Source organism: Delphinus delphis, chromosome 7 (genome assembly GCF_949987515.2).
Source record: "Delphinus delphis chromosome 7, mDelDel1.2, whole genome shotgun sequence".
Lineage (NCBI taxonomy): Eukaryota > Metazoa > Chordata > Mammalia > Artiodactyla > Delphinidae > Delphinus > Delphinus delphis.
This window is the reverse complement of record NC_082689.1, coordinates 70,870,035-70,892,507: the sequence shown is the minus strand read 5'-3', so window position 1 is coordinate 70,892,507 and position 22,473 is coordinate 70,870,035. Positions and strand designations below refer to the sequence as shown.

General features: G+C 39.1%; 1 protein-coding gene across 2 annotated transcripts in view; it reads right to left on the bottom strand.

Annotated features, from left to right (window-relative positions):
- Positions 1 to 5,452, bottom strand: part of RBMS1 (RNA binding motif single stranded interacting protein 1) — a 211,406-nt gene extending 205,954 nt beyond the window's left edge. For both annotated transcript variants that reach the window (XM_060016695.1, XM_060016697.1), the window contains exon 1: positions 5,251 to 5,452. In XM_060016695.1, the coding sequence (XP_059872678.1) occupies positions 5,251 to 5,325 (75 nt within the window). In that variant the 5' untranslated portion in view covers positions 5,326 to 5,452. The remainder of the gene's footprint in view (positions 1 to 5,250) is intronic.
- Between the last annotated feature and the right edge of the window lie 17,021 nt (positions 5,453 to 22,473).

The window sequence follows — 22,473 nt, the reverse complement described above, 5'->3', positions numbered from 1 at the left end:
ATAATTCTGAACACCTTAATGCTAGTTTATGTTTTAGTTATTAACCATGAAATGAATAAATGTTTTTACCACATCTGAAATACTCTGAAAAATAAGGATTTTCTTGAAAATTAAGCAGAAAGAAGTTTGAATCCTGTTGGTGGGGGCCAGTAATAAGAGGCAAAGACAGGCTGAGTCACCAATTCATCACATGTAACATTTCCCTCTTTGATATAATACTATGAGTTGTTTTTTCTGGCACCATATTCTTTAATAAAGACTGCCAAAAAAAAAAGGCACTTTTGATTCCATAAATGAAACACGGATCAATTGATATGTGATTCATCTTAGGGATCTTACTCACTTCATAAAATGTTTGAAGTTTTCATTATAGGAACAAAATAAATTAACGTTCAAATCAAACTATATTGAGATTTCATTAGAAAATCAGGCTGAGTTATTATATTTGTAGATTTTGGTCTATAATTTTTTTCTTGTCTAAAAAAATTTTGCATGTACTTATTCAGAATAATAATAGTCACTAACAAGCATTTATTTAGCACCTACTGTTCTGCAAATCAAGCAAGGAAATAGGGAGGGCTGATAGCCTTTGAAGAGAGACTTAGTATGGGATAAGGACACCATGCTTGGGGAAAATAAACTTTAGGGAACTGAGCATCCAATAAAAAACAAACTAGGCAAGAAATTCTTCATCTTTAAAAAGAATGAACAACATTTAGGTGTCCATATCATTTTTATCTCCATTCTAGATCTTCCTCACGTGATTTTTATTGGTTAAGCAGACATAGGGAAAAAAAAAGAATTTTATTTCCTGGCAACTCCCTCTTTAGTAAAAAGAAACGGGAAAAAGGTCCCTTTGTCTTTAGTGTAAAGACCTACGACTTATTAAAATTTCAGTACTCATTAAGTAAGCTGGGGTAATTTAAAAGTTCCAAAAAACCGTTAAGCAAAATACAAAGTCTGAGAGATATATCAGTAAAGCTTAAAAAAATGTTTTTCCTGAAAGTGTATTACATGGAAATTGCCCATATTTGAATTTAAATTCGAAGCCAAGATTGCCAAACATGTAAGGTGTAGCTAGTTATACTGATACTAAATGACTGAATACTTTCCTACTTCTCTTCACTTATCTTTCCCTGTTCCATTCTAGGAGCATAAGATTTGTCTCCCAACATATAAAAAAATAAGATGCATTATGGAAATTCAAAAGAAATGGCTGTCCGAGGGGAAGGGTGCTACAATATTTCATCATAATGCATCTTGATTTTAGCATTTCCGTGCTCTTGAGCCTTCCAACACCACTTCCAGATAGCCACAATACCCCGCTCACTTAAGGAAATAAGGTGTATTCATCACGTAAAATATTGTATTACTGTATTGATGCATTTAAGCAAACTTTATTCATCTCACAAACGTACTTACTTCTCAAGACACAGAGCAACCCAAGTTTTAATATCATGCCACTGTACCTCCAAGTCACCTTAATCTACTCAGTAGTTCCACGTATCAAATCATGATCTCTCATTCCTGGAGAAACAGATTGATACAATATTCATTTGCCTATGACTAAGGAAAAGTTAAGGAATTCAACAAAATGTTAATGCGCCCAAAAATTCAATTCAGAAAAGCTGCTTTTTTTCTAGTAGCTTCATTAATAGAATACCAAATTATATTACTCATTATTTTTCAGATTTTGAAGCTAGGTTCAGGTATGTTCTTTGGCATACACTTATACAAAAATAGCTTTTAAACAAACATTTGTTTTAGAAACAAACATTTCTCTAGTGTAGAACATTTCTTTAGTACACAAAACAATATAACTATGAATAAAGACACAAATGTGTCAAACTGCTGGTAGCTGGTATGAAATATTAGCTAACCATGTAAAGAACATTTTGTACTTCCCTTTCTTCAGAAGAACTAGAATAAGTATTTCGACGTCCATAAATATTTGCATACACATATTGGCAGTAATGTACATCATGATATCTTTGAAACAAACAGAATTCAAGGGTTGCCTTGCAATAAGTGAAAATGTCTACACACAAAATGTTAATTAAAATGTTACGTTACCAGAATTTTTCCTGTGTATCTGAAAAGTAGATACCAAATTTAATTTTTAGTAATACGACATAAGTCACTTAATAATTTAGAAAATCCTTTAGAACAATACGTGCTTATATTTATGAAGCTACATCAACCTGTATCTTAGAATGAATGTGTCAGGTGATAAAGAGAACCCTGCTGTGATAAGACCACCCTTAACGGAGAAATACAAAAAAACTCAACAAGCGTGTAAAATCAGGTTACTTGCAATCTCTGTTACTCTACGCTAAGGCATTATAAAAATTTCGCAGTCTCCTTCATTTCCACCCATGTCCTGCCTTTCTATAACATCCTCAACTTTACTTTATGTCTAATGCAGCTGTATTACTTTTTCTAATAATTATCTTTTTCTGTCAAAGCACAAAGCATACCAATATGGTCACACACTGTAATCCAGCTCCACAGGCTCCATTGGTTGTTGACTGTTAGCAGAATGCAGAAGTAACTAATATATTTTTATAGAGAAAAATTACTACATTTTTCTGAAAAGACTCTGGATGACTAACATACGAAGAATGATTTGACATATGTTAACTTTTTACGGCATGGCAACAAAACTCATTTTCAAGTGCCATTTTCATTGGTGTCTATTCCTTCTAATGAAAAGAAATCCCACCCGTTTATTCTTTTTCCATTCAAAACACATCCATCTCTGGATCACAAGTTTAAGTCAAATATCACTTGGTAAACGATCGTGCCATCCCTCAGTTTTTGATAGAGCTTCCACACAGAAGTTTCAAAACAACTCTGTCTAGCAAACACATCACTGTACTTTAAACAGTGATGTTTTCTATCCCATATTTCAGGAAGGTTAAAATACACACACACAGAGGCAAGGATCGTCACTGTAGACAACAGATTCTACGTCAGTTTACTAACTCTTTAGGTAGATTAGGTAACACTTGTTTTTAAACTGACTACAAATCAAATCAGGTCTCTATTTTTTTTAATGACTCACAATACCATGTGACCAAGAGAAAGATGAGATACGGGAGACAAAAAGGGCTATGTGTTCTGAACTATGCTACCTAAAATCTGCATCTAGTCGCTTTACATTTTAGGAGATGCCTCTTCCTGAGATAATCAAGATACTTTACAACAGGGAATTTAGATTTAATTATCAAACTTTAATACCAAGTTATATAGGTCAAGTGAGTATGTGTGTCTTTCTCCGGAAACAAAGAGATTCAGAATAATAGGATTTCAGATTTCATAGTAGAAACAGCAAGATATGCTTTGAGAATGTCATTTACCGTAACACAAATCAATATTAAATGCTTTATGCAGGAAGCACACTTTCAGAAAATGGGCCCTAAAGCTTTCTGGGATCCGACCCTAATTACTAGAGCAGGCTCTTGCCGTTTGTCTCTCTCTTCAATTATTTACGGGGCAAAAAGAGCCAAATGGCATTGCATTAGCTATATTAAATGCTACGTACTTGGTTTCTAACTTACTAATGGTACATAAAAATTACTAAGGTGAATATGCCTGTAGAAACACGGCCTTTTTTTCTTTTTCACCTGAGTGTATGTTATTTATTATTCATATAGTTAAGTGTTGAATAGGCTGTCCTTTAGGTACCCAATGCTGCATAATTTAAACAAGTGCATTAAACATATATGATATCTAAAAGGTAGAGCATTGATTACACTTCAAAATTTCTTTGAACAACTTATATTTACAGTGTAGCTCACCAAAACACGGGTACCTCCCTTCACTCCCTGAAAACAAATACAGCAGCGACCACACAAGAATGAATGATGGGTACCCTTGCTGCTACCAGCTTATCGCTTTGTGGCAACCCAAAGTAAAATGAAAATGGGGAGGGGGTGAAAATGAGGCCCTTGAGGGCTAGGAAATTTCAGGTCTCTATGCTAACAAGTGTCCTTTTTACATGGACACATACAAAACTATGATGTAGGTATAAAACATGGACCACACACACTTGTAAGAAAGAAAAGCTTATCAAGGTTGAATCAGAGATTCTCTGCACCAGGCCAGAAATGCCCTCTGCCAGCAAGCAGGGCATGATTACAACCTCCCAAAGAAAGTTCAGAGGCTGCATCTTTTGTGATCTAGAAGGGCACCAGGAGTCAAGATAAGAGATGCTAATTGCTGAAGAAGTCTGGTGCATCCAACTTTTGCCCTCCCAAACTGTGGGAAAAGGCTTCCAAAGCAGTGAAACCCTCACTCTTCACGGACCCAATATTTTTTTTCCTGAGTTCAGGAGGCATCAAATTCTTATTGTCAAAATAGGATAGGCCCACTAACAACGTACCCAGGGTCCCTGGAAAGCCAGTCGCAATTTGTATGACTACATGTCATCCGCTGTGTTACCTAAGCGTGCTCCAAGGCCGTTTTTGAGAAAGCACCGCTGGAAATCGATCTGTGGTAAACATATACGGTAGTATGTCTCTAAACTAAATACTAAGTCACTTCTTTCTCTGCATCGAAATCTGCCCATTGTCCCTCCTTTGCAGAAGCTACAAGGAAGATTAAAAGGGACATCAATGAACGCTGAGTGAACTTTGACCACTTTTCTACCCAAAACAACAGCGTAAAAGTAGAAATCAGTAACCAGGTGAAGTGCCACACCGCACAAAGATCAAGGCGAGGGGCGGGCGCGCAGGGCCGGAGGCGGGGAGGAAAAAGTCCCGTCCCCAGCCTCGAGCCCCAGTTGTCTCGCGCGCGGGAGGCTGAGGGGCGTCCCCTTGGGGCGGGAGGCTCCGCGGCACTCCGAGGGAAGCCGAGAGTTACTGCTCGCCGGGCGAGGCCCAGGAGAAGGGCTCGAAGATCCGCGCCGCCAGCGGGTGCTGCCGCGGGCCCCAGGCGTCGGCGGCCGAGCAGCCAAGGCTCGGCGAGGGGCGCCGCTCGGCCCGCGACCCTCCCCGCTTCCCGGGCCAGGAAGGGGCCGGCGGCTCTTTCCTGTCTAGTCTCTCCCCCCGCGGCTTTCTGTAACCCGATCCCAGCACTCCGCTCCGCGGGCAGCCGCCGCCCCGCGCGCCGCCGGGCTTCGCCCAGGCCAGCGCTATAGTTAGCAACCTTCCATCAACTCCACCGGAGGCGGCGGGGGCTCGCCGCGTGCCCCTCCCGGACCGGAGCCGCGCGCGCCCCCGGCGCCCCCCGCCCCCGGCGCCCCTTTACCTTCGCTTGAAGATACTGGGGGTAGTAGTAGGTGGCGTACTGAGGGTACATCTGCTGTTTCCACACTTTGCCCATGAAGCTGGAAGGGAGCCTGCCGTGCAGGGTCGCGGGTACTTTGGGGTTTCCAAGTCTCGGTCTCTCCTGCCTCTCCCTTTCCGGCGGCGGCTGCTGCCGCTGCTCCACCTCTCAGCCCGGACCAGACGTCCTCCTCCTCCTCCTCCTCCTCCTCCTCCTCCTCCCTCTCCTCCTCCTCCTCCTTCTGCTCCCAGACAGAGAGAAAGACACTGCAGAGCGCAGAGGGCACCCCGGACAGGGCGCTCGCAAGGAGTTGCCTCCCGGAGCCCGAGTGCTCCGGGGCTGCCAAGGGCTGGCGCGCTGGCCGCGCTCCGCTGCGGCGAGCAGGCTCAGCGGGGCCGGGAGGTGATCAATACAAGTGGAAAGTGCTGCTGCTGCTGTGGCGGCGGCGGCTGCGCTCGGTGCCAGGCGGCATCTGGGGTGGGTGCGCCCGATTGGGAGAGGGGAGAGGGGCTGGCGTGCCGAGGCCGTGGGGGAAGGGCGGGCGGGGGCGGGGCTTGGGCGCCGCGGAGCCGGGACCGGCTGGAGGTGAGGGCTGAGTTTTAACCACTCCTCACCTCCCAGGCTTGACGGGCAGAAGCCTTGGGAGCCCGAATCGCTTTGTGTTGGGGGTGGAGGGTGGGGGGTAGATTGGGGGGGACCCAGCTTAAGAACTGCAGAGTGGACACCTTCTTTGGGGGGACGCACTTAAGAACTGCAGAGTGGACACCTTGTTTGCTTTCATGAGTTTTTATCTCCTTAAGGGGGAGGGGAGGTAAGGGGGAAAGAGGAGGAAATCTGATTCATCTCTCACTTCCCGCCCCCCGCCCCCCCCCGCCCAATGATTTTTTTTTTTTTTTCACAAGAGAAGGAAAATGATTTAGTGCCCAACCACAAGGCTGGAGTGGGGACACCTGGGTTCGGTTCCCCCCAGGCCACAACACTAATTTTCTAGGTGACCTTGGGAGGGTTAGTGTCCTTCGGATTGGTGAGTTTGGTGAGATATGAGAGGTGAAATCATGCCCTCTGCACAAGAGGAGGCAAAGCACTCAAACACACACGCTCCTCACAACAAATAGACGGATCTTTCTAAGGGGGAGACGGCGCAAAGAGGCAGAATGTTATTATTAGAGGACACAATATAGACATCAGCTTTTCTCTGCCTCTTTCTAATGCTGCCAGACAGTCTGACAACTCCCACTCAGGAACAAGGAAACTCCCTGAGTTTGGAATATTTTAAGGCCATTTTGAAAGTCACACACGCTGTTGCAGTGTGCTTCAGTGACATATTAAAATCAATCTCTCCCTTTCTGCCTCTCTCCATCTCCTAATTGTCACAGCTGCAGACAGCCCCAGACAGCAGTGGTTCAGTTCACTACATAACTGGATATAATTTAATGGAGTTAATTGGTCCCTGAAGCTGCCTGTAGAAGACTTTTATATTGTAGCTCAACAAGAGATAGTACCACAAATGTACAAATAGGATAAGTAAGAAAGCACCTTCAAATTGGAGTTGTTGCGCATCTAATAAAATGTAATGAAAAATTAATTTGTTATTAAATAGACCTTGATTACTCTGTTTTGTCATTTTGGTTTTCTGAGAGTCTGTTTTCATAATAGCACAGAGGTAAATCAAACTGAAATGGAATGCATGATTTTGTCAGTTACATTTTTATTTGATTACATTTCAAAAGATTTAGTAAGATACTTTAAAATGATGCAATAGTGAAATGAAACCTTTATCATCTTTATATGATTTAGACAAATTTCTAGGTTATACAATTTGAAAAAACAAATGTAAGTTCATATGAGAATATTTTGGATGTACCAGGAGGCAAATCACGTTCTTTTAAAAAAATTAACAGTTAACCCATGTGAAATCCTACAGCTGAGCTTCTGCTGTATGGTGGGCCCTGTTGAGGTTAATGTCAATCTGAAGGTCGGGGTGGTCCATTGCCTAGCTAGGGGAATCTAAAAATAGTTCTTTATACTGTTTCAGTGTGGGACTCTTGAATGCATTTGATAAGAGAACCAAGTGCACTAACCTGTGTTAAGAACCTAGGAGGACTAGGAATGATGGTTTACAGGAGTGACGGAAGGAAGAGAACACGTTAAGAACCATCTCAGGAGTTCTAGGCCTGAGTTGATAAAAGAAATTACCAAACTCAGACTGTTCTACTTTTTTCTGGATGATGAAAATTCAGTCTGTTTTACAGAGCCCAGAAGCACACCCACAATTATGTAGACACTTGATTTATGACTGCGGTGGTATTGCAGAGCAGTGGAGAAAGAATGAGCTTTTCAATAAATGATTCTGGGTCAATTGGCTATCCATATGGAAAAAATGAAATTGGAGCCCTGCTTCACAAAAGGGGAAGAAAGAATTTCAAATGAATCGAAGACCTAGATGTAAAAAAACAAAACTACAAAGCTGTTAGGAGATAATATAGGAAATATCTTGATAGCATTGAAGTAGGGAAAGATTTCTTTAATAAGGTGACCAAGAGTACAAGGTTGATCAATTTGACTCTATTAAAATTCAGAACACTAATTCATCAAAGGATTCTATAAAGAAAGTGAAAAAGCAAGCCACAAAATAGTTATTTGTAATCCATATAACTACAAAAGCCTAATAGAATATGTAAAGAACTCCCTGAAATCAATTTTAAAAAGAAAAACAACATATTAAAACATGAATAAAAGATTAAACGTGTGTGTTTCAGAGAGGAGGAAACACAAATGTCCCTATATCATATGAAGAGATACTCATACTCATTAGTAATAAAGGAAATGTAAATTAAAATACTAATAAGATACCATTTCACACTCACCAGATTGGCAAAAATTAAGAACTCTGAAAATATTAAGAGTAGGTGAAGATGTAGAAAAGGGGAAAATCTCAAAAACACTGCTTACTGGAGGAAATGTAAATTGGTACATTCACCACTTTAGAAAACAGTTTGCTATTTCCCAACTTATTTGCATGTATGCTATTGCACAGTAATTGTAGGCATCTACCTCAGAGAATTCCGTCTATCTGTGTACCAAGAGAAATGTACAGGAGTGTTCATAATATACAGAAAATAACTTAAATGTCTACCAAGTGTAGAATGGATAAAAAGGCTGTGGTATATGCCAACAATGGAACATTTTGCAGCAGTGAAAATGAATAAACTATAGGTAAAAGCGGCAACACGGATCATTTCAAAATTGATGTTGCGAGAAGCAAGTCAACATAAAGCATGATTCTATTTGCATGAAGTTGAAAAACAGAAAAAAAATATCGTAACAGTATGTTGTGTAAGAATAGTTACATGAGTAATTGTTTTAAAACTATAAGGAAAAACAAAGGGATTATAACATAAAATTCAGAATTGTGGTTTATCTCTGAGGGAGAAGAGTGAGATGTTCACGGAGGGTTGGAAGGGGACTTGGAGAGATGGTAATGTTCCATGTTTTGCACTGGGTTGTGGATATATAAAAATATATTTCAATACTTTTCTTTAAGTCGTTCCAAGACTTTAGTATGTTTGCTGTATTTCATACTAAAACATTTTAAAAACAAAACTCAGCTTTTAATTTTATTCATGATCATTTTCAAACATATACCAAAGCAGAGAGAATAATGATTCCTCTGTTCCTAATACCCAGCTCCAAAATTTATCAACATTTTGTCATTCTTGTTTCTCTCTCTTCCTCTCGCTCTCTCTCCCTCACTCTCGCTCTCTCTCTCTCACACGTGCACACACACATTTTAATTTTTCTGGAGTGTTTTAAAGCAAATCCCAAACATTGTATCATTTCACCTGCAACACTTTTGATATTTACCTCTAACAAGTAAGAACTTTTTAAAACACAATATCATGATCACCTCTAACAAAGTTGACGACAATTTGTTAAGATCAATACCCAGTTCTTGTTCATTTTTCTCCAATTATCTAAAAATCGCTTTTTGTAGTTCATTTGTTTAAATCAGGATGAAACAATGTCCACATGTTAAATTTGGTTGATATAGCTCTTAAGCCTCTTTTAATATATAAACGTTCACCCCCACTTACTTTCTAAATTGATGTTTATTTGTTAAAGAAATCATCTGTCCTATAGAATTTCCCACATGGCTGACTGCAACCTCATGGTGTCATTTAAAGTTGATGGTTAGTTCTAGAGGTTTAATTACATGCTGGTTCACTGTTTTTAGCAAAGAACGCTTCATAGATGGTGCTGAAAACACATAGGTGATGTGATGTCCATCACATCACATCAAGAGAGACACATAATATCTGGTTGTCTCATTTTAGTGATGTTAAGATTGATCAGAAGTTCAGGTATTATCAGTTCGATTTATCCCCTAAAAAGTTCCATGGTTTTAATAGTCATTCATAACTTACCTCAATCCATTATTTCATTAGGGGTTACAAAATTGTGGTTTTCATAGTTTCTTCATTCCTTCTTTACTTATTAGTTGGAAATGGTCTATGGAGAAGAATTTTTCTCTCTTCAATTCTTTGGTTAACTTGAAATACAATTAGCACAGGAAGAGCAGGATAAATTTCCCCCTATTTACCAAGTTTCAGAATAATGAGTTGATGCCATAGGAAACTCCAAAGCTAACCAGCTTTAAGTAACGACATCCTGAACTTGTGAATTTTTATGTTTGATTTGTTCCAGTCCAGCACAATCCTTATTCTTGTTGATGCTCAAACTGTCCCATTTTCAGCTAATGAGAAACCCTTCAAATTGTCTCTTGTGGCTTTTTTTTTTTTATACCAGACCCCAAGAGTCTTTGATAGATTTTTTTGCTTTCTAGTATAGTAAGATTGTCCTGGGTCCTTGTACAGCTCATGCTCGCACCTGGATTAGCTATTTTTCTAAGAAACCCACATCAGCTTGCTCTTAAATTTTTTTTTCAATAACAAATTCCTTAAAATGTGTTTTTTATCCTTATTAAATGTGGGGGAAGGAGCTCATGAAATATTCTTTTTTTTTTTTTTTTTTTTTGTGGTACGCGGGCCTCTCACTGCCGCGGCCTCTCCCGTTGCGGAGCACAGGCTCCAGACGCGCAGGCTCAGCGGCCATGGCTCACGGGTCCAGCCGCTCCGGGGCATGTGGGATCTTCCCGGACCGGGGCACGAAGCCGTGTCCCCTGCATCGGCAGGCGGACTCTCAACCACTGCGCCACCAGGGAATCCCTAAAAAGCATTTTAAATGAGATGGTACAATGTCCTAAAAGCTGAGATTTAACCAAGCAGTGTGTATATATATTATATGTGTATATACATATATGTCTGTACATACATACAGTCTTCAATGCAGTACTGAAATGAAAAGATATAATATGTGTTTCAAGACCACATAGAAATACTTGATAAAAATAGAAGCCTAAGACTGTAAATTCTATCAATTTTTATCTACCAGGGTGTGGGTTCTGTGGCATTATAGGTGATCAGCCACGTCAAGGGGGAAGGCACTGGTAATTCTATTTGTTTGATGGTGCTGTGGAATTAGACAGCTGGGGAAGAAAGGAAACACATAAAGGAAGCATCATCTTTAGCTTCCTTAGCACTTGTAAATTTTCCGAATCTAAATTATAGTTGAATTTTAGCAATACTTTGTTTTTGTTCTTAAGACTTCCTGTAGTCTTATCTACATTTTATCAGCATCATTGCCATCACAGTTACTTTGAAATTATTTTAACATCATACTTCTTGTTTATTTATTTATTTTTGGCCACGGCTGCGGCTTGCGGGATTTCAGGTCCCCGACCAGGGATGGAACCCTCCTTCAGCGGTGAAAGCATGGAGCCCTAACCACTAGACCGCCAGAGAATTCCTCATAATTACTTTTTAGTTTACAAAAACCTCACACATAAGTTACCTCATTTGATCCTCACTGAAATCGTTCCAGGGAGATGCTGTTATTAAGGGCACAGACTCCAGAGTCAGACTGCCCAGGTTTAAAGCTGGCTGTTCCCCTCCCTGACTGGAAAAGTGTAAAATGAGGTTTATGAGAGGATTAAATGAGTTGATATCCATAAGGCATTTAAACTAGCGCCTGGCACAAAATAAGCACTATAACAGTATTAATTACTATTCTTTTATATACTAAAAAAAAAGAGAGATTCAGTAATTGGCCTAACTAAGGTAGTTCTTTATGGTAAGTTAAAAATCTAGGGTAAAACCCCAGGACTGCTGATGCTAAAAGCCCTATTTTTAAATATTGTTCAGTACTACCTTCTCACTTAGATTGTGTTTCCTTTATATTTCTTTCCTCCTTCTCTTCTCTCTCCCTTTGATCGCTTTCTTTCTCTCATCTTTTTCTTCGCCCTCAGCTTCTCCTTTCTCTCCTCTCCCTCTTCCTTTTCCTACCCCTACCATCACCCTCACCACCTGTCCCACCACTAGTGCCACCAACATCATCACCAGGAACGTTAGCGTGATGAACTAAATTGCCTGTGAACTTGAAAGGAACTCATGCTGATAAATTTCTTTTTAATGGGATGACAGAGAAGGAAGGAAGGAAGAAAAAGGTGATTTTAGTTGATAGTCATACTATGCTATATATTTAACTTGTGGTTATGATCTCTACTTATTTATAAGGAGCAATGCCTGAGATGAAAAATGTACTTGAAAAGATTAACAGCAGCTTAGACAATGAAGAAGAAAAGATTCCTGAACTTGAACAGATAGCAATAGAAGTATCCAGAATGAAAAATAAATGCAGAACACTAAACTGTGCTAATGCTAGGAATAAAAATTGATAATTTATATAAAATTATTATCTAGAAAAATATGAAAATGCTTGTGTAAAAATTACAATAGCATGTGAGTTAGGGTTTTGTGATACTGGATAGTTTTTGTTGCTGTTGCTGCTTTAATTTTCAATGTTTATTAATTCCATTGTTTAGCACATGCCTCCTGGGTAGCCTGATACTGTGTTAATCAACATGGCACTAAAGGCAAACTGAATATAGTTCCTGTCCTTAAGTGGTTCTCAGTCTAGTAGTGAAAACAGACATGTAAACATACGATTGCTATAGAGTGCGGTAACCTGGATAAGGAAGAAGCGCTTTATTTGGACTGAGGATGTCCAATGAAGCTTTTTTTTTTTTTTTTCGGTACGCGGGCCTCTCATTGCTGTGGTCTCTCCCGTTGCGGAGCACAGGCTCCGGACGCGCAGGCTCAGTGGCCATGGCCCACAGGCCCAGCCGCTCCACGGCATGTGGGATCTTCCCGGACCGGGGCACGAACCCGTGTCCCCTGCATCGGCAGGAGGACTCTCAACAACTGAGCCACCAGGGAAGTCCCAATGAAGCTTTTTTAAGAAGAGACACTTTTAGCTATAGTTTGTGAGGAAAAAAAATAATTCACCAAGTAAATAGGGATACAAGTGGAATGAAGCAAGAGTAGAGTTGAAGGAGAATTTGAAAATTCTAGACAAAATATTTGTATATGCAAAAGTGTTGGAGAACTACAAATCTTTTGTTATGATTTAAATTCCAAGTACATGCAGAGGTGAGTAGGGATTGAAGCTGGAAAGGCTAAGTGGGGACTAGATCATGACAACCTTATTAGAATACTACTCTGCAATAAGTGGACATTTCCAATATTTCTGGCATAGGCAACATGAACTAGTAAATCACTTGGGCTTTATTCTGCCGGTATAAGGGAGTTATTAAGGGGTTTTACAGAGTCTGAGTTGTAATCTGAGTTACAAGGTCAGATTTACAATTAGAAAGATTACAGTGTCATCAGTATGGTAGATAGATTCAATGGCAATGGGGGAGATTAGAATCAGATATTCCAGTTATTCCAGGGAAGATATGACAACGGCTTAATCTAGAGTCAGGATATATAAGAGCAATGAGAGCTGTGCATTCTGGGTGTAGGCAATAAGGGAGTGTGGTATTAGTGATAAAAACACTCCTCCCTGAAAAAAATCTTTTGTTGGTGTAAGTTCCAAACAATTGCCATGGTTACTGCTGAATGTAATCGTTGTATATATTTGTTATATATTGCTGCTTAACAAATTATCTCAACTTTAGCAACTTAAACAACATACAATCATCATTTCACATGATTTCTGAGGGTCGGTAGTTTGGGAGTGGCTTAGCTGGATGATTCTGACTCAGGGTCTCTCATAAGATTTAGATGTCTACTGGGACTGTAGTCACCTGAAGGTCAAGGGCTGGAGGATCCACTTCCAAGCTCACTTATGGCTATTGGCTGGCATCCTCAGTTCCTCTCAATGTGAGCCTTTGTATCGGACTGCTCTGCTAATGACATGACAACTGTATATACATATATAGTGTGTGTGTGTGTGTGTGTGTGTGTGTGTGTGTGTGTGTGCATGTGTATAGAGAGAGAGAGAGAGAAAGAGAGAGAGAAACTCAACCAAGGTAGAGGCTGTAGTGTCTATTATAACCTAAATCTCAGAAGTGGCACACTATCAATTCTAATTCTGACACATTCTAGTTACAATGTGACAAGAATGTGAGTACAAGGAGTGGCATCTTGGAGTCTGACTGCCACAGTAACATATGTAGAAAGTTCAAAGGAACACATTCTTACTACGTACTCTTTTACTTACTTACTCATACAGTACACACTGTGGGCTGCCTGGAAGTTAATTCAGAAAATTACCCATTAAGCAATTCCTACCCGTTCCCCTCTCCTCCCAGCCTCTGGCAATCAGCAATCTGCTTTCTGTTTCTATGGATTTGCCAATTCTGGATATTTCATATAAACAGATTTATACACCATGTGACCTTTCTTGCCTGGCTTCTTGCACTAAGCATGTTTTTGTGGTTCATCTACTTTGTAGCATGGATCAGTACTTCATCCCTTTTTATGGCTAAATAACATTCCATTGTATGTGTATACCACAATTTGTTTATCCATTCATCCGTCGATGAATATTTGGCCTGTTTCCATCTTTTGGCTATTGTGAGTAGTGCTGTTGTGAACATTTATGTAAAGTATTTGGGGCAAAGGGGATTGATTTTAAGGTGCCAGTGAAAATGTGAGTGAATGTGTCCAGCAGGTATTTGTATCTGTCGGTCTGAGTTAAGAGGAGAGCTCAGAGATGGAGATAGACTTGGAGTCAGCAACTGTATATGGGCTGTGGTCAAAACCAAGAGGGAAAGCCTGTAGAGAGAAAAGAGCAGTAGACTGAAGGGAGGAGTTAAGTCAAAATGTCTATGGCATACAGGACTTGGCTAAAGCGTCTAGACATTCTCTGGTCTAACACTTTGGGTGTAAGCATTAAGCTATTCACATTATACAGAGCTTCTCATTTATCATTGACCCATAGACTTTGTAGGATCGCATAACTCCCTTTAATAACTTATTTAACAGTTTAGTTATTTTATTATCAAGAAATCCCTACTTTCTAGGTGCTCAAATTATAATTTATGACATAAGAAATCATATCCTGCCCTGTGGAAGATGGATAATGTTTAGTCACTGCTCTGTGATATAAAGAACTTCTCCAGCATCTTTTTTATTGACTAAATAACTTCAGGCCTTTCACCTTTCCTTTAAATATTTTCTAAAATTTAGATGCATTTTCTGGGTCTCCCATAATTTACTACATCATGATTCAATTGGATAGTCTAGTAAAACACTGTCTTCTTATGCTCAGTGAAGTGTGTGCTCTACCAAGCTCTTACAGTCCACCCTTCTTTGAAGATAGTATCCTGTTCTGTTATTATAACAAGGAAACAAGACAAATGCACTATTGATTTATCAGTATCTTTAACTTGTGCTCCATTGTAATCTCAAACCCCTTTATGTCTAGATTATTTCTCCTGTTACATCACCAGAGAATATTTCAATTTCAGGGTATGTGTTAATCAATGTTGCCTTTGTACTTTTCGATCAAAATTCTTTGTTTACACATACCTCTAATTTACAAAGAACACTTTCAATCTTCTTCTTATTTTTTTTAAGTGTTAATAATCTTGTCATATTTGCTATCATACCAGAATTGAGAATTTTCTCAATTCCATTTTGTCACTCATAAGGAATGTTGAACAACATTGGGAACCTAAAATTTACCCCTTGTGTGGTAGTTTTCTAGATTTCTTAGATTGACACTAAGCTGTCCACCTGCACTTTGCGGGGATATTACTCCGCATCAACTTACACTTCTCGGATTGCATGAAACTTTTTATGTTTGCAACCTTCCCACTTTAATGGATAGTGGAGCATAAGCAAGACTGTTTGGTGGACTAAATCCCAGTTCATACAAACCTCAGTCATTTACATTTCCTGCAGGTACAATGCAGAATGCCAGTGACTGTAAGCCATCCAATCTTTGTCAGGACTTTCTGTGTTTGGCATATATTGTGATTGACTTAGCAACGATAATGAAATGTGAGTAATGCTGCACTTTCAAGATGCTTTAGATGGATTTCCTTGTATTTGGGAGATGTCTGGCCTAGGGGGAGGAGGAAATCGAATCGAGCATTCAGAAGGACTGTACCTGCACCCTGATGTCTAGAAGGAAGTAGGTTAGACTTCTGGGTAATGTGATTACATGGCAGTGGTGTTTACTGCTGTGGAATCATTAGAATATTCCAACTTTTTGAAAGATAGATCTCTTATGTACTCAAAGGGTAATGAACACCCCTTAATGAATGCTGTGCAGGGAGACTAGATTGCTTGCTGGGTAATTGGCATTGGTGGGGAATGGGCAAAGTGTGGTTAGGTCAGGGCACCTCTGACCCCCCAGGATCCAGCCTGAAAAATGGCCATTTTCTATGGCTTCCTGAAGGTCAGGCTTACATTTAACTTCCGTGAACCTTTCACACTTCATAGCTCTTGTACAATGTCAGCCATTTACTAAATGTTTTCTCACTTAATCCTCTCTATCACCCTGCTTTGTAGGTTACTATCCTTGCATTTGCAGATAAGAAGACAAAGACTGTGTGAGGTTACCTCTTGCCCAAGGCTTCAGAGTGGAGGAATCAGGTTTTGAACGGAGTTCATACTCAATGCATTATGCCTCAATATTTCACTTTAAGCGAAGAGCCAATGGAACATATAAATGGTTCAGTTACTTTTATAATTAATTTGAAATTAATAGGCACATTTATATAAATTTTCTATAATATTGTGTTGTTATCAATCTTTATCTTTTTTTTTTTTTAATTTTTAAATTTTTTTGCCTGCGCCATGCAGCATGTGGGATCTTAGTTCCCTGACCAGGGACTGAACCTGTGCCCCCTGCATTGGGAGCATGGAGTTTTAACCACCAGAATACCAGGGAAGTCCCTCAACCCTTATCTTATAAAAGCATCTTCTGATCTTAATTCAGATATAACTATAGTTGTAAATATAGTTGTAAATATAGTTTATATAGTTGTAAAATCTTTAGCAAATGCACGATTTCAAGCTCTACCTTTCTCATACAACTTTTCATTTACATTTTCACAAGTTGTTTAGTTTTTATAGTTATAATTTTAGTAACTACATAAAGATACAGTCAATAAATACTGAATCTTTTAAAAAAAATTCTTAATGTAGTAGTGAAAATTAAGACAGTCTCACACAAGTACACCTCATTTTAGGAAAACCAGAATTATGGACAAACAAAAAAAGCAAAACAGAGGGTGGGTGTTTTCTTAAGGAAAGGACTCAATATAGAATTCCTTTAAATAATACGCTCCCCTGGATCCCCAGGAGATTCAGTTTCCTAAAACTAAGAGTTACACCCTTTTGTAACTGCCTAAGGGTGAATACTTTCTGAGATCCTTTCTAGCACATCATGACTAATGCATTGATTGGGTAAAAAGAGGCTACCCATATATTCTTGGGTTTTCCAGTTACAGAAACCTACAGGAATGAAGGATGTGTTTACATCTCAGGCTCTGGTGGTTCAACAAAAACTCAGAAGAGTTTTTCTCTCATTTACTCCCACCCTGCTGAGTCCAGGGGCTTCTAGGATCCTAGTGTCCTCAGGATGTCAGGGACAGTGTGCGGTCATCTATTCTTGTCCACTCTCCTGCCTTCAGTCGGGACCACACCCAAACCCGCCCAGACAGAGGAGAGTCTGCCCTATTTTTAACAAGACCCAGGGACTGGGAGCATTCTTCCTTTCTCAATAACCCCATTTCAAATCCAATCCGCACTTTTGGTTTGCTTTTCACGCAATTAGAGGGCCTGCATGCACTTCTTACAAATTTCCATCTAATACAAGAGACATTTTCCACAAATTTAAAATTAAGGAAATAATAAAAATGGATCAAATAGAAAATAAGATGTATTTTAGATTGTCTGTGACTTTAAATAGACTAGTAAAATGTCACATTATGTTGTAAGATTAGGATATGCACTAGCAAATAGGGTTTTCTAAAATCCCAAATTCTGTAAGTGTAATTACGTAATCTTAAAAATCTTAAGACATTTGACTGGGAACATATGCTTACGTCTAAGAGAGAAAATGATGTACCTTTCACGCAACCCCCCCAAAAGATTTCATTTTTGCTTAGTGAGATTAGATTATATTTAAGCAAGATTATATTTGAACAAGGTTATATTTAAGATACACAATAATGAAAACTACTCCACTTCCTTCTACACTTTTATTTTTGTTCAATGAGGTTAGATTGCTTTGGGGGAATAATCGCTATTTACCATTCTGCTAGTGTTTTGCTAATTGCCTCCCATCAGATTTTATTTAGTTCTTATGCACATCAGGAAGATGAAAATTTTGAGGAGATGAAAAAGGAGAAAGATTAGTCAAGGATAGAAGTGACTAACTCATACCTGATCAACATCCCTTTTTTTTTTTTATGTTTCCCATTCATCCCCCTCCCAAAATCAAATGCTTGTTTGATATTGCAGGGGAATCTTTCTTTATAGGTGAGGACATGCTTTCCTTTTTTTTTTTGCGGTACGCGGGCCTCTCACTGTTGTGGCCTCTCCCTTTGCGGAGCACAGGCTCCGGACGCGCAGGCTCAGCGGCCATGGCTCACGGGCCCAGCCGCTCCGCGGCATGTGGGATCTTCCCGGACCGGGGCACGAAGCCGTGTCCCCTGCATCGGCAGGCGGACTCTCAACCACTGCGCCACCAGGGAAGCCCGACATGCTTTCTTAAAGCATCCTGCATTATTGCTGTAGTTTCGGCTAATTTATTTTATAAATTTATTCTACAAAAATAAATCAGTTGTCTTCCTCTGATATCAACATTCTGACAAGCCTGGTTTCCTCATTTTATTTTTCTTAGAAAATTCCTATTTTGAAGAATGTAAAAACGATTGAATACTCTGCCTTGATCCAGTCTGCTTTTGTCTGCATTCTTTCTTTCTTTTTTTGGTACCGAGGCTGATAAGTAGCCACATGTGCTAGATAAGAATCCTTTATCAGATTCAGCCATTCTGCGCGTGATTAATTTTGTTATGGTCAAAACAGAACGTGTTTTCTAGGTTCCTCTGGCAGTCACTGTATACAGCTACTCCTGCCCTTAAATCATCTTAATTTGTGTATAGTAAAGTAGAGTATGTCCTGATTGAAACAATTGTTTTTTTCCACTCATGCTACAGCATTTCCTGGGCTTTCTAAGGTCTTATCTTCATATTTTCGAAAAAACGGTTAATATCACTTTGACAGGCTGTCTTGATCTTTTCCCATGAATTAGAAAACCCCCATGACAAAGGCATGATTTTATTTTTCATGTTATAACAAATTTTGAGGCAAATTACATTAGTAAGAAAGACAAAAAAGAAGATAACAGTCTGAATCAGGTAACAAAATTAAAAGAAAAAAGAAGTGGAAAACAAGATGTCTTTCTCATCAGGCACTGGTAAAAATTTACAATCTCCACAAGTGCGATGAAATTTTGTATTTTACCAGTGCTCAGTAGGTTTATGACTAATAAATATTACTGAGTGGTTAATATGTCTACAGACTCAGAAAATTTAGCCAAAGATATATTTTCTGATCATTTCAAACTACTGTGCAGTCTCTTTATATTGTATAGCAGATGGCTTGGTGGATGGGAGTTAGGAAATAGATTTGAACCCTTGTTCTCTTGTTTAATTGCTGTGTGACCCTGGGCAAGTTACTTGACCTCTGTGTACCTTAGTTTCCTCATTATAAAATGGGGGAAGATAAAATCATTATGCTGCACACCTTAATCTTATACAGTGCTGTATGTCAATTATATCTCAATAAAACTGGAAAAATAATGAGGAGGCTAATAATTTTTCCTATATATAAGTTATATTAAATGGATATGAATAAATATATATTTATTCATATCATATGACTATTATAATATTACTTATGTCATAAGTCTATATCACTAAGTATTATTTACCTGGTAAATAATAAATAATAATATGTTAGCTATCATTACTAATTTTAAAATGTAAGATCTCATTGCTGCGATTATTATATTGATCTTGGACATTGGCAAAAATAATAGTGTTTGGAAGTGATTGCCCAGAGAATAGGAATTCTTCATAGAAATTCCAGACAGTGCAGAAACTTGTAGAAGATGTGCAAACATGAAGAAAAGAATTCACCCTTTACTGAGCAGAGTTACCACTATTCTGTGATTAATTGAATCTTAAGTTAACTGTCATGAAGAGTCACAGAGGCAACTCTGACTTTCTTGAGATGCCCAGAGCTGGCCTGACCTCACCAGTCAGTAGAAGTCAGGATGAATTGGGTTTCATATTCCAAACTCACTTTAGTTTAAGGGGACCTGAAAACTGCCTTAAATTTATACTTGTCACCTTCTCTACTTGCTCCATGGTGCACTTCCAAATTTCACCTGTGTTCTCCACATTTGGATAACCAGTTGTCAAGTTTCAAACTTCTTCAGATAGCATTGGAACAGTCAGTAAAAATCACCAGATCTTCTTTAAATTCTCCATAGTCTTCATGCTATAAGAATTACTTCATTTTAAAAGAACGATGAGCAGATTAGAATACTTTTTTCTTTCTAATGTTCATTAGTTTGCTAGACATATATCTATTGAATACTAGCCATGTGTTAAGCATTTGTTATGTAAGGATAAATAAACCATGGTCCTTGTCCAAGTTGGGATTTACATGCTGGTAGTTTAGTGTTATCTTATATAGTTGATTCTCTTACTGTTTAGTTTATGCACTAAAATTTATTTGTAATTCCAAAACCAATTCTTGTGGCATTTGTGGACATGCACCGAGCAGCAAAGAATTTTAGTCTCCTGTCAGGCACATTTTCAGTTCAAGTTGAGCAAGGTGATCTCTGTCTTCTTGTTTCAGCTCTTAGATTGTAAATGGTGTACTTTTTGCAGTCTATTTGTTGCCATGATTTTTGCATTTTTATGCTCTTTGTTGATGATTTCACTGTTTAAAATGGCCTCAAATGTTGTGGTGAAGTACTGTCTAGTGTGTTCCTTAAACACTGAACTGTGATGTTCCTTATGGAGAAAATATGCTTTGTGTAGGCATGAGTTATAGTGCTTTGGCTGTGAGCTCAATGTTAATGAATCAACAAGATGGTACGTTCAGAAAAAAGAAGAGGAAATCCACCAATCTGTACATGAGGCTGCTCCAGAAAGTGTGACACCTATAGTCCATGATGAAGTTATAAAAAAGATAAAAAATGTATTTGTGGATTCATGAGATGATGGATTGTTGTGAGGCTGAAAACAAAGGAATTTACGTTCATGTTACCTAGGGTCATGAAAATGTTAAACCTATCTTGTCTAGTGTTTTATTATAAAGAAATATGTCAATAATTATTTGTAATATATATATATATGTGTCTATATATGTATATATACCATTATATTACATATGATATTATATATATTATTATATATGTATAATCATATATATATTTTGTCTTTAAACAGAAACACACATGAAACAGGAATATGTATTGATTTTGTTCTGACCAGAAGCTCACAGGAACCTAACCCTGTATTTCCCCTAGGAGCAATGGCTCAGTATTCATTAATTCAGTGTTTTTAGTGACTTTACAGAACATAACTGCTGTGAACAACAAGAATTTACTGCATATTCTTTGATAGTCTACAGCAGTGGTTCTCAACCAGGGCAATTTTGCACCCCCTGGGACATTAAGGAATGTGTGGAGGTGTTTTGATGGTCATGACTTGGCGGGGAGTGGGGCTGGGAGGGGGTGCTACTGGCTACTAGTGGTTAAAGGCGAAGGATGCTGTTATACTTTCTATGATGCACAGGACAGCTCCCCACAATGAAGAATTATCCCGTCAAAAATGTCAACAGTGCCAAAGTTGAGAAACCCCACTCTATACCAAGTCTTCAAACTTTCTCTGTAAGGACCGGATAGTTAATATTTTCATATATGTGGGCAATGTGGTCTCCATTACAACTATTTGACTCCGCCATTGTAGCATGAAAGCAGCTACTGACAATATACCAGCTGACAACGGGTGCATCTGTTTCATGATAAACTTTATTTATAAAAATGGTCAGCCTGCTGGATTTGGGCCTGGGCTATAGTCTGTGGACTCCTCCATAGCAGTAAATCTTAATCTTGAATGCTCATTAGAAGAAGCCGGGGCTTTTAAACAATGGTATCACCTGGACTCCTGTTCCCCCAATTCTGATTTGATTGGTCTGGGAGGGGACCCCAGTGTTGGTATTAGTTAAAAGCATCCTACGGGTGAGAATGTACAGCCAATGTTGAGAGCCATCACTATGAGATAGTTGCTCTTTGTGTGTTTGAAAACTGACCCAGCCCAGTAGACCCTTATCAGTAGCTGGGAGAGCCTTCTCTTGCAGTCTGGCTTTTGTCCCAGGCACTCTCCTGAAAGTCTCCAAATTAATGGCCTTTTTTTAGTGCTCATTCCTCTGAACCCCTGAGGTTCAGATTTAGAAACACTTCATGCTTTCAGGTACCTTGAAACTCCTCACTCTCCTGGTTCTCCTTCTATGCTTCTAACTACTCTTCTGCCTCTTCTTCAACCTTTTGCACATTAAATATAGATGCTCCCCAAAGAGCTGTCCTAGGGTTCTTCTCTGATTAATTTTCCCTGGCCTGTGTCATGGCTTTACTTCTCTAGAAACAACGTTCATGTAACCATCTTTTGGCCTGATCTCTCCCACAGGGGTTGTTTTGGTAGGCCACCTGGTGACTCTATTCTTGATCATGGTTTTGGAAATTAGATATGAAAAGTCATAGTCATAA